Genomic DNA, 16,011 nt, shown 5'->3' on the forward strand with positions numbered 1-16,011 from the left:
TATTGTAATGCTAGAAGTGTAAGAAATAAAATAGATGACTTAAGAGCAGGAATGAAGGATTTTAATGTAATGAGAATAACTGAAACATAGTTAAATGATTTTTATAACAGAAGTGTCTTTTGATATATGGGGTTTCAAACTATTTATAGGGATAGAGTATTAAAAAGGGAGAGAGGGAGTGGCTTTATATGTAAAATGTGTTACATCCTGGTGAAATTGAAGATATCAAAGATAACTGCAGGAAGATAGAATCTATTTGGGTTTTTTATCAGTGGATACAAAGGGAAAAGACTTTTAAGTAGGAATTTGTTACAGTCTACCAAATGATATTGATGAAATTAGTGAGAAACTTTGTAATGATATTAAGATTTCAGCTGTTAATGAAGTCATATTATGGGTGACTTGAATATCAGCATATAGATTGGGAAATTATAGGGTCAAACCATGAGGGAGAAAGGTTTTTGGAAACCATTCAGGATAGCTTTCTTCACCAATTAGTGAAGGAACCTACTAGAACCAATGCTATTCTAAATTTATTTTTAACTTTAAATACAGAAATGATCAAGAGGGTGGGATTTGGAGAACATCTGCATAAAAATTATCATTGTTCTATCAGGTTTGATGTTTTGCTGTATATGGGAGTGAGAATAATATATTGGTTATATATTAAATTTTGAAGGGATGTGACAAAAATTATCTGTTGTAAATTAGGTAGCTCAATCATTTGGAGTCACTGGTCAGATGTGGAAAATTTTTAAATATTCAAGATAAATATATTCCTTATAGAAAGAAAATGGTAGCATCCAAGGAGTGTGCTGTTGCTAGTGGTAGGACAAATAGGATTTTAGGTTGTAGGTATAGAAATATTGAATATAAGTCTAAAGATGTTATAATTTAGTTGTACATGTTACTGGTTAGGCCACATTTGGAATATTGTGTTCATTCTTGGTTTCCTAACCTAAGGAAAGACATTAAATTATTGGGAAGGATTCAGGAAAGGATTACTAAAATGGTGTCTTGGATGAAGGGGTTTTCATATCAGAAGAGGCTGAAATCTCTCAAATTGTTTTCTTATGAAAAAGAAGTATTGGGGAGGATCTGATTAAGGTGTTTAAGATTGTAAATGGAATGAATATTGTTCATACATCACCTTTTTTAATATTTAACTGCAAGAATAGTAGGACTAGGAGTAGCTATCCTTGAAATAAAAAGTGCTGTAACATGTGTGCTTACACTGACTCAAGAACATCCATGCAGAGTTCTAAATCAGGTTTTTTCGTGTTTTTTTAAGAATCAGTATAACTGAACATCAAAATGCATTCCATACTCTGTTGTTTGTTTATGTTGTGAGAAATTATATGTAGGAAAAAAACCAGTAGATTATTAGCAGAATGTACCCAAGAACACCTTAGAGATAAATTGTAACAGATAAACCAGTGGCCTGACACTTCAGTTTGCACAACCATACCCTTAACAGTTTTATAATACTTGTTCTGAAGAAGGTCCCTACAAACAAACATAATTGTAAATTACAATAACAAATAATTTTAGACATGAGAACTTTCATCCAAATGAGCTAAATGAACTTTTTAGTTCCTTGTAATATTTCTAACTTTAATTTTACTCACACTTAAATATTTTTATACAGTAAATGATCTATTTATCCATTTTTTGTAAAACTATAATAAACATATAATCATATGTGTACATGCATTTTTTATGCGTGTATATATCTGGATGTATGTGTATACACAGGAAGAGGTGTGTGTGTATCTATATATATGTATTTTTATATACACAACTTTCTATTGTTTGAAGTGTTTGTAAGTATTGTTATACATATTCATTTGTTACACTGTCATGGGACCAATGATTTAGAATGTTTTTATTTATGGATGTATTGTTCAGTTAGTGATACCTTTGGAGGAATCCAATCTATCAAGACTGTACTTGGTTCTTTGTTCACCTAAAATAAATACTGATTTTCTATCTAACTGCTATACTATAAAGCTGTATACATGTAATTTTCCCTATTATAGGACTATACCATGGTGGTTACTTTGGGAAAGAACTTGCTAGAGAAAGATAAACCACGAGAACGTGAACTTTGCTTGGCCATGGGAAGAATACATCTGCAGGTAAGAGAAGATGCATTTGAAAGAAGCAGTTATCAAATTATGAGACTGATGGGAATGGATGTTAGAAACAACAATATAAATTCAGTAAAAAAGCAATGGCAATATTAGGCATTTCTTTCATTAATGATTTTTACTGTACACTTACTATTAACCTTTTCTTATGATAGTTTAGTTAAAGATGAAAGTAAGGTTGTATATCATACATAGAGGTGTTACATTGTTGTTGAACCATTGATGATTTCTTCTTATAAGGTACAACTGTTAAATGGAGATTTTATATCTACCACTAGAATAATTTTATAGAATGTTGTCTCTATAGAAATTTAAAAACAGGTACAAAAGTTAATGTTATACATATGCCTAGAGTATTTATTGAACCACAGTTATTGTTTTTTGTATGGTTATTTAATTACAACTACAAAATATATTTTTGTGTGAAGTTGTAGAAAAGTGGTTATAGAGCTATATCTCCTTCTATTATTTTGATTTAGAGATCACAAAAATTTTGATTACTGGCCATTCAAGCAGGCCACTGCAGATATTTGGTTGTACAAAAATATGCCAAGTTGCATCAGTCACATTATGAAACAAATAGTTTGTTTTCTGTTGTATTTCTAAAAATGAAAAAAGAAGTTATATATTCAGCTGACCTGTCAAGTCTCAAATCACAGTTTCCAAAATCTAAACAGAGCTTCTGAAATAGACACAATCAGTCTGAAAATGTTTCTTTGCTGTTATCAACACAATGAATGAGATACATTCATCAATCTGAAGGATGAGTTGATGAGAGTTTACATCATTGTATCCTACTGTGATGTTGGTGGTTGAACCTTTCATTTAGATTGTCTCTTACTCTGGCTGTCAGTCCTGCTGTTGTAGTACTGGGCTGGAGTCTTATGAGTCACTTACTCCAGAAAAACTAATATTTCACAGCTTTGTCTGAACAAAAGCTGTTAACATCACAACCATCTATGGACAGAAATGTCTAACATCTGAGCTTTCAGAGATGTACAATAGCATGTTTACACACTTTACACAGGAATATCCTCTATCACAAACAGCTGTTCAAGAGTTAAGTGTAAGGAACAAATTCATTAGAACCAGGATATTAGGCAAGTGATTAGGATTCTAATGCAATATATCTTTACAAGTGATGAAACTTCTGTTGCCTTTACAAGGTGGTAAACATTATTTCAAAATGTTTTACTTATATCAATGTAGCACTAGGAATAATGATAGTGACTGGCAGTTCCAAGAACTAAATTATTCTCAGTTTTATCGTGCTTAATGTGGCCACATCAGTAGTTGCTTAACTTTAACATTGTGTATTTAGATAAAAGTATCGTTATGGTAAGAATACTCAATTGATGAAACAGTGAATACTAATCATTATACTAGTTTGAGTAGTGATTTTTAGTTTTGCTTTAAGTGCATTATTCACTCTTAATAAACATTAATATTAATTTACAGAACTAGGGGGTAAAACTCATGCTTCATATATGAAACAATTTTTTGTGTTTTTTTGTACTTCCATGCTCAAAATTTATAAAATGTAAAGTCAGTGCTGTGTATTTAAAGTAATTAAAACAGTTAAGTGACTTGCCTAGACTACTCATGTAAGATGTGTAGAATTCTGAATGAATAAATCTAATACAAAAGACACTTTGAGGTGAATGGAGTGACATTAAATGATATACCATTTTACTTATCTAGTGAGAGAAATCAGATCTAGCAATGCTTCCAAAACCTGGTTATTGAGGGCAAATATTAAAACTCAATAGAATGATGAAACAGGTACTCTAATTGTATAAACAAATGAACAAAATTCACACATATAACCTTTTAATTTTGGATTTGGAATGTAAAGTAAATTTTTAAAAAATTCAAAATTCATTGATTTTTATTTAATCAAGGGTTCTCAGCCTTCAATGCCCTCCACTAGTATAGCAGCAAGTCTATGGATTTACAATGCTAAAATCAGAGGTTCGATTCCCCTCAGTGGGCTCAGCAGATGGCCTGATGTGGCTTTGCTATAAAAAACACACACACTCATTTGTCAAATATAGGTAAAAACAGTAATTCTAATTGTTTCAACAATCTATTATTTAAAAATATTTTATAACTGCTATTTTGTCATTTGTAAAATTTGTTTAGTGTTATTTTCAAAGAAAAATATTCAAACTTACATTGATCCAGCTTGAAGAAAAAACTCTTTTCAATATTTAAAAACAATTTTCTGCACGTCCAAAAAGCATAGGTTTCATATGCTAAAAAATCTACTATTTATTAAGAATAAAATTAACCGAGTCTTGTTTCTCTTGCATCACTATTTTAACAGGCCTTCATTTCCAGTTTTTAATGACCCCACAGCTTGTGATGTGACAATTAATAATGAAGCACAACCTTGAAAATAACTAGAGGCAAAATTTAAATGCCATTAGATTGAAAGTTTATACACTGTTTATGTGAATGGTTTGGGAAGTAATTTATGGTGTATGGGAAAGTGACCATATGGAGCATCAGAGAACAACAGAATTTAGTGGGAAGTTTAGAAGACAGAGTAATGTCACAGTGGTTTCTGATTTTCTTTTCATTCCTGAAAATGATTCTATGTTGAATTATATTTATTGGAAAGCTTCAGAAATTATCTTCTGTGACAAGGCATTAGGTCTAAAGAGCACAACAGGTCACTGGTTTGTAACTTTCTTAGTATATAAGGCTTTCTAGAACTTTCTACATACTTACTGAGGGACCACACACACACTCATTGTGTTATTTTATCATATTTGTACAACATAGTAAAGTAAAGTAACTTATTTAAAAAAAAGTTAATTTCTAGGAATAATAATGTCAGCAAAAGTTACTGTCAGATAGCTTGGCCTGACAGTATTGTGATATAACTAATAAATCTGCTCTTTGTTAGTTTCTGCAATTTTTTGTAGTTTATAACTGGAAGTGGTAACTTTATCAGTGGCAAAGTATCAAAAAATATGTTAATGCATATGAGTCAATTGAACTGAATATATATACAAAATGGAACATTCTGATAACAGTAAGATACTGGAATTCAAATATGAAAGGAACTTTTGTTTTCAAAATGGTCTGTCAAAATTTTGGAAATTTTACAATGTACAAAAAATAGCAAAACTAAATTGAAGTTTTGAATTTTTAGATGAAAGTAAATGATATCTGGTAAGGTTGTTCTAAGTTTCATGAAATTCAGCTGAGTATTTGTATTGTGAAAAAATAATGGAGATATCAGTGATGTTTATTTGGTCTTGCAAGGCCTAATGTACTGTACTGATATTTATTTATTAAAAACATATGTAGTTAACTTTACATGTACTGTAAAGTGTTTTTAACCATACTGTCTTGATAATTGTAAGTTTTACAGGTAACAGTAGAATTGTAACTACAAAATAGTTCACATTATAGGTATAAAACGTGTTTATGGCTTATTTGTAAGTAGAAAGTGGTAAATTTTACATGAAGCTGTAGAATATATTTTGGAATTTATCTCTAGATGCATGTAATGGCTGCATTGAGAAATCGTATTAATTTGACCTTAAATTCATACAATTCCAACATAACATCTTATAAATAAGCCTATCATTTCATTAGATGTGCACGGGGGGGAAAAAACCAAAGCCTCAGTACACCTTAGGAAGAGCTTCTTATATTCAGTCTGTTCAAAATTTCATCATAAAGCTTAGAGAAATTACTTAGCAGTTACTGAGAAAAGCTTTTGTTTCATCAGTTAGATGAATTTACCACAAATGGTTGATGACAAATTTGAAAATGTCCTGTAACTGTATTTTGAAATTTGTTTATATGCTCAACAGTGAATGGATCGAACTTTACTAATAGTTATGTGGTATCCCATAAGTTTCACTTGACCACAAAATCCAAGCTGTCTTTATACAAGAATGTGAAAAATTGTGACAACTATCTGCAAAACACATCATCATTATTGTCACTTGTGTTCAAACTCTAACTGTGATCCATGCATCAGCACACCATGCATTTTAAGCAAGTTGTTGATGAACCTTTTTCATTCATAGTAATCCATTTAGCTGGATCCTGAGATAGAGGGTTTTTAACTAACATAATCACCAGAAGTTATACCACTAGTGAATATTGTTGTGTTATTTTCTATAAAACATCATAATAAAGTGCCTACTCTGCTTACAAGTCTTTTTTGATGATCATTTACATAATTTTTCCCATTATATCAGTTGTGACAAGACATAATGACACACACATGCATGTATTGGTATGGATTCAATGAAATGTACATGAATCAGTATACTAATTTGTTTGATAGGCTTATTATAACAATCTTGTGGAACAAAACCAACATCCATAGCCTCTAAATAAAATTACTTTGATATATGTCAAAGGAGTTACTTTATCAATTGTTTTTGTTTCTATAAAACTTCTTGATATGGGATTGGTTTGCAAGGAATAAACTGTTTGATTGTGAAACACATCAAGCAATGTTATATTGTTTCTGTGGATGTTCAACAACATTTCATGATTTTTGAATCTTCATTATCAAAATAATTTAATTTCTGCTGTTTGAGTTCATTTTATTCTTTTGAAAACATATTTTTGATACTTGGTACTTCTCTATTGCTTCTAGTTGTATTTGTGAACACCACACTTTCATGGAAGACAATTAACAATTATTTTTTAATGAAAGTTATTAAACTGAATCTATCTTGCAAATATTAATGGAAGATTATTTGGTGCAACTTACAATAAGGGGTTTAAGACGATTTCAAAGTCAAGATTAATATTAATAATTATGACAGTTCCCATTTAAGTCATAGTGAATGTGAAAGGAAAACAAAGAGTAGCTTTTAATTATTTATTTTATTTGTAAAGTTTGATTTTAGGCACAAGAGAATTTATTTGGCCTAAAAGGTACCCTCTTAATATTTTATTCAATTCCGGAAGTACACTACCAAGCAAGTCGTGGAGTAGGTACAGTTATGTATGAGGTTAAATTTTTAGCATTGTTTCTAATGTGATATATCCAGAAAAACTGAATTTACTTTTAGGGCAGTGTGATATAGAAAAATATGTACCAGACTGATCAGCAGTACCAAAGTGCTGGTCATGCTTATTCAAATATAAATAAAGGCCATAATGTTGAGATAATGTCTAAACTACCACTGAAGGGCACTGCTGTTGACATCCTTTTGTAATATACAGTATTACAGCAAACCACCCATGCCTAGAACAAATATAATAACAAAGGAAGAAAGGCAGCTAAAATGAAATGAATGTAACACATTTCTCAACAAGTTGTGTGAAACTTGCACATATATAGAGTAAATAATAAGTACTATAATACTACTAGAAAATATAAATACCACACGTACATACAAAATTAGATTTCTGAATTACTTTTTAATATTTTTTGATGGAACAGATATAAAGCTACTCTTAAAATTAATTTGTTAATATTGTTTCTAGATGGGAGATATTAAGGGAGCTCAGGAGTATTTTAATAAAGCCACATCACTCAAAGTTGAAGCTGGTTCCAAGGTTGAAATTGAAGTAGAAGAGTTAACAAACAGGTGGAAATTTATGTGTTGTGTTCTCTCTCGAGTGCAGTTAAGAATTTCAAATAAGGAAACTGTACTGAAAACAATATGCATCATTAGCAATTGTTGTCGCATTAAAATAGAAAATTCAACTTATAATAGTAATAGAATTATATGTCAGCCTGTTAATGTGGTGAATTAAAAACTGTAAATTAATTTTTACATATATACATGAAAGCATTTTTTATTGATTATGTATTTCATATATCAAATATAGTTTTACTGTAATAAGAATAATGTAAGAAAGTATAATATGCTGGTAAGAACCTAACAAGTTAGTGTTTAAAATTTTCCCATTTTTTCTGAATTTTTTTTCAAGCTTTCCAACCAACTTAACAAATCAGTAAATTCATTAAGAATTAGATAATTTGTTATGAATTTAGTTCATGTATTTTGGGAGTTGGCAAGTACAAAAATATAAAAACAGCAATTATGTCCGTATAATTCATATTATGTGTCTTTTCAGGGCTCTACTTGCTGTAGCCACAAATAACTACTCTGATGCATGCAACCACTACAAACAGGCATTAGATATACAACCTAACAACCTGGTTGTAAGTGATCCTTCTTATAGTGTAACAATTTTAAGCATTTGTTTAGTTAACACCCTGTCTGCAATTCAAAGAGACATATTTGATGGGTTGATTCCCAGACAAAGCTTTTTAGTATTTTAATTTTTTTAAATCTATATACAGATTTATACTCCTTTTATTACATAGAACTTAAATTGCCTATCAGCATTGTCAAATTTACATCATATCCTAGGCAGCAGGACAGTAAAATTCAAATCCCAAATAAGAAAGAATAGTGGCTACATATTTTGCACAATACTAGATTTAGTTTCTCAGATCTAGAGCCATTTTTTTCAGTGGTTTTCATATGTTCTGTCATTAGGGATGGCCTAGAAAGGCTTACTTACCATTGTAAGATGATTAAATGTGGCACCTGATTAAACATTTCATGCAAGAGAAACACCATCTGGCTAACCACCAAATTTTAAATCTTCATGGGCAAACACTGTTGAAAAGCGAGTTCCTTTGATTGTAAAACATGTTGTCATTTCTTTAACCCTTTATTGAAGTACTTTTTCAGTTTTTTAACTGGGATACCAAAACCATGACATCCTTCTATAGCCCACTTAATCCTTTATATTTTGTCTCATTTGCCCCAAGACTGGGTGTTGAAAATACAGAAATTAAAATTAAGCATTTTCTAAAACTACGTGCTGATGTTAGATTGTGTTTAATTATAATTTTTTTTTTCCAGTGTCAGATCAGATTTTAAATGTACAAAAGATTAATGTTAATATTGAATTATATAGTTTCTTGCACATATTTGTTCTCTTGACAAGTATGACATTCTCATGTCAACTATGGATTTAAATGAGTTTTTAAGATGTACTTCTGACATGATTTTTGTTATGTAAGGATTAGGCATGAAAGTTTTTATATTTTACCTCAGAGTAGTTTCGTAATAATACTTCTGTATTAAAATAATAGACTTCTTGAAACAAACTTTCATAATATGAAGATTAAAGATGTTTCACCAGGTTTATATTCTAAATTTTAGCTGTAGAAATTAAATTTTTATCAGGAAAAAGTTGATAAGTACTTGGTGTAAAACATTTTATCAAAGTAACACATCTTGTAAGAATACTTAAAATAATATTAAATATGAGGTTTGCACATTTTTCATAAGGGGGCCTTCTGCTGAACAGGCTAGCTGAATTAAAATATGCCATAAGATTCAACACTTATTTAAATATTATAATGTGATATTTTTTCCACAGTTAGAAATGCAAGTTATGAAATATGTATTTTTGTATGTGTGTTGGGTATCCTGGACCCCAGTAGTGGAATATGTACCTGAAAGTTTAAACTGGTGATATATTGTTGATTGTATGCGTGTTTTTTGTATGGGTTTCTTGGACCCCAGTAGTGCAGTATGTATCTGAAAGTTCAAACTGGTGATATATGGTTAATTGTATTTTGTTCAAATTTTGTTCTTCATGGTCTTTTTAATAATTAGTGTTTTTAAGTCTTAAATTATTTTCGTTTCAGTTGAAAATCGTGTTGTTGATTATGTTAATTAAAATGTATAATCATTTGTTTATTTTCAAGTTGCTGAACAACATGGCTGTCTGTCTGCTTTACATGGGTCATCTAAAGGAGTCACTGACCCTGCTTGAAGGAGCCATTCAGTCTGATCCATTGCACTGTCTACATGAAGGCCTCCTATTCAATACCTGCACTCTGTATGAACTGGAATCTTCACACAGCATGAGCAAAAAGTATGACATGTTGGGTTGTGTAGCCCAGCATGTAGGTGATAATTTTCATATTTCTTGTTTGAAGATTCAGCTACCACACAAGTGTTAAGAAAATTACAGTAAAATGAAATTATAACAATATATATATATATATATATATATATATAGTGAATTTTTTTAATGAGATGTCTGCATCTTTAGTAACCTAAAGCTTAGGAATTATGAATTTAATTCAACCATTTGGTACATATCAACCATTACTTTTATTCAGTTATTCCACTTCAAAATTGATTATGTTAAAAAAATAAATAATACGTAAATAAAATGTGTATAAACAAAAAGAAAAATTTGGTAAAGTACAATTTTCTAGACAGCTTACAGAACAAATAATGGAATATGGTGTGTGCATTTCTGAAGTTTGTTTCCAGATTTAAGTGTATTGTGTATCAAATAAAAACTAGGTAGTAGGTTACTAACAGAACCTTGGGTATTCAGTGATGAATATGAATTTTAATGTAAAGTTTGATTAAAATTCTTCCAATATCTTTATAGATGTCATGTTGCATTCTAAAAGTATAGCATATGTTTAGTACTTACAGAACAATATAATTATTGCCCTAGGCACCATCACTTAATATTATACTAAGAAATTACAAAAAGCTGAAACACTTGTAAAAATAAAATGCTTCAAACCAATATTTCTTGTTTCAAAATATATGCAGTATATTTTTGTTTCTCACACATTCAAAGGTGTAAAAAATAAAACTCACCATAACAGAATGCCACCTATCTATGTCTATCTAGTTTGTCAAGTATACTGTCAGATCGTTTAACTGGCACCATACTTCATTGTAGCATGGAAAGAGATAAATAATATTGCCAGAACCAGGGTTCAACAAAAAAAAAATAATTACATTATGGCACTAGACTTACAAAATATATAGACATAATAGTTCTCAGTCAGATTGAGCTCAGTAGTTCATGCTGTTTGGAAAATACAAACACAGTGAATTGGTGATTTAGTTTTTATTCATCAAAATTTAAAAAAAACTTGCTTTCCCATATATGTCTTTCTGTTTGAATGCCAAATAATTATACTTTACTCTGACAACCATACACTTTTCTTAAAATAATGTTTTTTTTGTACTGTTTTCAAGGTATAGCAAGATATATTGTGATTATTGCTAGTGGAATTAGCCAATATAAATACAGCTTGAGGTTTATTCCATGATTCTATTATTATATATATTATTTCAAATGAAATTTCAAGAAATTGCTATTAATCAAGCTTTGTTTTCAGAATTATGGTATTATTGGAAATGAAAAATAAAAAACACACAGTGTATAATAAGAAGTATGAAGTAAAGATCCTTCCAAACAATTACATAATAAAATATATGAGTGCAAAATTAACCCCCTGGCTCTATAGTTAAACAACTTTATTGTTAATAAACTTGACAAAATTTGGTGAATGAATCAAGTTTCAATATTATGCAAGTTCTAGCTTCAAAATTTTAACACAAGTTTCAGTTACTTGCAAAATAAAATATTTAAATAAATTCTCAATTTTCACTTCTGTATCACATGACACTTGTTTGCTCCAAATTACACAATGTAGATAACCTGTCTGTTCCCATTTAAGCTTCTAAGTTTTAATGTAAATTACAAGTTTATATAATAAGCATTGCTAAAACAATCTAACGTTATAGCTTCCAGTCACTGTATTTTACATATATAACAAGTGCAGTCAGAGGAATAGTATACTTTCACCAGGCCTCTCCTTTTTAAGATTTCCTTGCATTTATGTTATATAATTTCACCTTTGAAAACTCAGAAAATCCTTCTCAGATCCACAATGATTTTTTGTAGTGTGATGAGCAGTTTCAATCTTAATGTCTATGAAATTTGGCATAAATCTGGGCACACTTTACAGAGTTATTAACCACAAACCAAAAAAGTGCCCTATCTCTAGATTATAAAAAAAAAATTTCAAAAGTGACCCACACTTTGATTTGGAACAAATTTGGGAAGAACTATCCCATATTTACATCTCATCTTTTGTGAAATGTATACATTTCTCAAATAGTTTTTGAGATACGCACATGGAAACACATACACACAGGATCTGATTGAAATACCCTTGCAGCATGAGGGTAATAACCAGAAAGTCAAACATCGATACCACACCCTCCTACTAATAAAACGAAAAATAAAGCTTATAGATACCTCCTGAGGTCAAATTTTCAACATTAAAGTAATTTTTTTCAACCAGTCACAAGTAAAAAAATATAACCAAAAAGAAACAAGCCCAATTATCATCCAACAGCAAAATGACAATCATGAATCTTCCAAACAAAGGGTATCAAAGTTATAGTTTGGAAATTAGAACTATATTTTGAAGATAAAGCACAGAAAATAATATTCCAACATGTAGGCCTGGCATGGCCAGGTGGTTAAGGCATTCAACTTGTAATCTTAGGGTCATGAGTTCAAATCCCTGTCATACCAAACATGCTCGCTCTTTCAGCTGTGGAAGCATTATAATGTGACGGTTAATTTCACTATTCATGGGTAAAAGAGAAGCCCACAAGTTGGTGGTGGGTGGTGATGACCAGTTGCCTTCCCTCTAGTCTTACATTGTTAAATTAGGGTCAGTTAGTGCATGTAGCTTTGCATGAAATTCAAAACATACCAAACTAATTCCAACACACATACACCAAATAATACTGAACAGGAAAAAGTCTGACTTATTATCAAATTGTTATTAGTCAAAACAAACTTTGCTTTCCAGTGATTCAGCAGTGCATCTCCAGACTTATAATCCTAAGAATCAGGTTTCAATACTTGTGGTGGACCCAGCACAAATAACCCACTGTGTATCTTTGTGTTTAACAACAAACAAAGTAAACTTCCACCTCCTACACAAATTTTCTAATATCCTAGATCCTCCTCTTGTAGTTAGTTCACTGAGTTAAATTCTGGCTTTTTGTGATTATCAGAACCTCGACTACTGTCCTTCTTTAAGAGCATGTAGCAAAGATTAGTTCATAGATCAATTATTTTTGTACTTCTGCAAATAAAAACTAAACATTTTTCAGTTCTTCAGTACCTTTGAAATTTAAATCATTGTGAAACCTGTACTTACTACTTAATCATCGTATACCATAGTTTTATTGAACTAAAAAATTCTGCTGAACTCCACATGCTTGGCATGGAAATCAGTGTTTTTGTACTAATGCATTTCATGAGAAATGACTCCATCATTTTGACCAAACTTGTAACCATCAAAACATGTTTAAATGATTTTTAATATGGTATGTGTATCTCTTAAAAATTACAGTTCTTTTGCACACAAAAGGTCAGATTTTTAATTAAATATTCCTAATAAAGATGTCACTGTGAATATAAGGAGTCAGAGTTGAACAATCTAAGTGTAATATGATTTGCATGTTAAAGCTCTAAAACCTCTTAAATTAATATCAACCTTTTTTTTTCAGTAATAATATTTTATTTTATTTACCTTACCATAACTCTACACTGACTTTGTAACAACCACAAAAAATATGAAATCAGTCAAACTTACCTTTCTCTTTCTTTCTAAAATGACTAAAGATTGTAAAATAAAGCTACCATTGTTTATCCTAAATAGCTTAAAGCTGATAATTGTCTACATATGATTCTACTTGATTTTACTGAATGATTGTTGTTCCACAAGGTGGAGAAGAAAAATTTGGATAAAACATAATAAAGAGTAAGTTTACTTGCCCAAATAAAAACTTTTTTCTAATTTTGTTTTTGTGCAATGTTTAGGCATATGCATTTCTCAGACGGTAAAGATTATGTTACAGTGAAATCAGGCTGAGAAAGAATCATTGAAAGGTAAGATAACATAAAAGTTATAATTACACATATTCAACTTTGTGCATTGGTGACAAAAATATTGATAAGTTATTATTTTATTATAAATAAAAACTTTTTTATTAAGTGAACATGCAACTTTAAGAAATTGATAGATCAATCCAGGAACCCAACATCTGAAAATGAAGAGACATCTACATAATGTAAACCATTTCCCTCAAAAGTGGAATTCACCAAAATCACCCCAAATACATTATCACTTCTCAGACATGAAACATCAAAGGATAAAGGAAGGGAAAAACCATAACAGTCTTCAATTAACCTCTACCATGACCTTAAGAGTGATGGACTATAAATATCTGAACATTACAGACATCTGTAATGCACATGTGAGGACTTATATTAATTGCTTCTACCCTAAATTCAAAAACTAACCACTAAGGAACTGATAACCATGTGGGGTAGGATAGTGGATCCTAATTAAATAGGTGAACTGCAATTTTAACATCTCACTCCCATTTATTTTTATGTTTCATATTTAAGAATATCATGTCATATACAACAGCAGAACACCAGAGCTATAAAATTGTAAGGACTCTCAAACTGTTAGAAGAAAGGTGGGGAGTAAGATGCTGTGGAGAGTCCAAAGAAGCAATAACACTTGGAAAAAATGCAGTGGGTGTCCACAAAACTATTTTTTAAAAGCAGACCATGCTGATTTATTCAATACAAGGCATGGCAGGGATGGGCAGTTATACTCTTCTGCTTAACTCATGTTGTCAATAGGTGAGTATGGTCTCAGATGAGCAAACTTATGAAGCATTTCTATCATAAAGATAAACTTACAAGCGATCTTGTGGAGTACCCTATATCTGCAGTACCCCAAAGTTTCCTATTGATCGACCAACACCTCCAATCCCTGAAGGGATGTGTCTGTATAAATATGTAAATCTAGATGAAGAGGAGGAAGTGGGACACCCACTGATGTGCGAGTCTTGTCCAACCACCTTTACAGATCATCAACTAGGGTAATAAGAGTCTGCAGAAGATATCATGTAAGACTCCACTACATGGAATGAACCCACTGAAGAACTTGCATATAAGCATGACCTATGGATATAAGGGCTACTATGGAAGATCACATCCTCAAAATTGATAGAATCTTGCCAGTTGTAATAAAAGGAGTATGGAAAAATGAAAACTCCATAAAACAATGTCAAAAAGTAGATGGTTGGGCCCAACTGAGATGGGTGTTGACAAAAAAAAAAAAAAAAGTGGGCAAGATACTATGTAGGATGAAGGAATGGCTTCTCTAATTTGATTAACAAAACCACGAGTTGCTTTCAAGAGCAGCTGATGACTGTGATGGTCAGACTCCTTTAAATCCCTTAGATAAGTGAGCAGCAAACAACCCTGAGACAAGGCTGCATCTCAGCTCATAAAATCCCAACAACAAAGAAATCATGCATAGAAGCAAGAACCAAAAATGAAAACGAGCTAACACGGAGATAATAAGGGAGGAGCTGTCCCTTGAAAACCCCTCAGGAGCTTGGTCTATTGTCTTGGAAAGGAGTTATACAGTAGATAAATACTGTGGAAATGAAGTAAGGGTGAGATGAAAGTGTGAAAACTGGGCTTGAGTTAAATGCACAGGAAAATCAGAGACTGGCTGCAGACATGTAAAATAGACCCCAACTGCTGAGAGTCAAAAACAGACAGTCAGCATGATGGTAAGCCAAAGCAAACTGATCCATAAGCCCATCAGGCATGCTGGCACCCTCAACAATTATTAAGCAAATTACTCAGCAGGAACCCTAATATTCAGGGAGGGTGATAAAACTATATATATATAGAAAGAACTATCATGCATCAAAGGACAGGATTTATAGGAAATAATGGAAAAGACATCACATACATGAGAAATAATGTCTAACAGTGCCATATCAGGCCTAGTTGATTCTGCTGGTTCATTACAGGAAGACATGGCAAAATCCAATGGTGAAAAGAGGCTATCAAAATCTTCCTTGGCCTGAATAGATTCAGTTCATTAAGGAGGATGTTTGGTAAGTACAAGAGAGGGTGGTTGACCCATACAACAATCAGGCTCTTGATGAATAATCACCAATTATTCCAA

The 16,011-nt window shown here is 31.2% G+C and overlaps 1 protein-coding gene across 4 annotated transcripts in view; it reads left to right on the forward strand.

Moving 5' to 3' along the window:
- LOC143230458 (uncharacterized) overlaps positions 1-13,212 on the forward strand; it is a 68,208-nt gene extending 54,996 nt beyond the window's left edge. For 3 of the 4 annotated variants that reach the window (XM_076464054.1, XM_076464052.1, XM_076464053.1), the window contains exons 10-13: positions 2,040-2,138; positions 7,620-7,723; positions 8,217-8,304; positions 9,871-13,212. In XM_076464054.1, the coding sequence (XP_076320169.1) occupies positions 2,040-2,138; positions 7,620-7,723; positions 8,217-8,304; positions 9,871-10,128 (549 nt within the window). In that variant the 3' untranslated portion in view covers positions 10,129-13,212. The remainder of the gene's footprint in view (positions 1-2,039; positions 2,139-7,619; positions 7,724-8,216; positions 8,305-9,870) is intronic. The other variant, XM_076464055.1, reaches the window with a different exon arrangement.
- The last annotated feature ends 2,799 nt before the right edge of the window (positions 13,213-16,011 follow it).

The sequence above is a fragment of the Tachypleus tridentatus genome, chromosome 10 (assembly GCF_004210375.1).
Source record: "Tachypleus tridentatus isolate NWPU-2018 chromosome 10, ASM421037v1, whole genome shotgun sequence".
Lineage (NCBI taxonomy): Eukaryota > Metazoa > Arthropoda > Merostomata > Xiphosura > Limulidae > Tachypleus > Tachypleus tridentatus.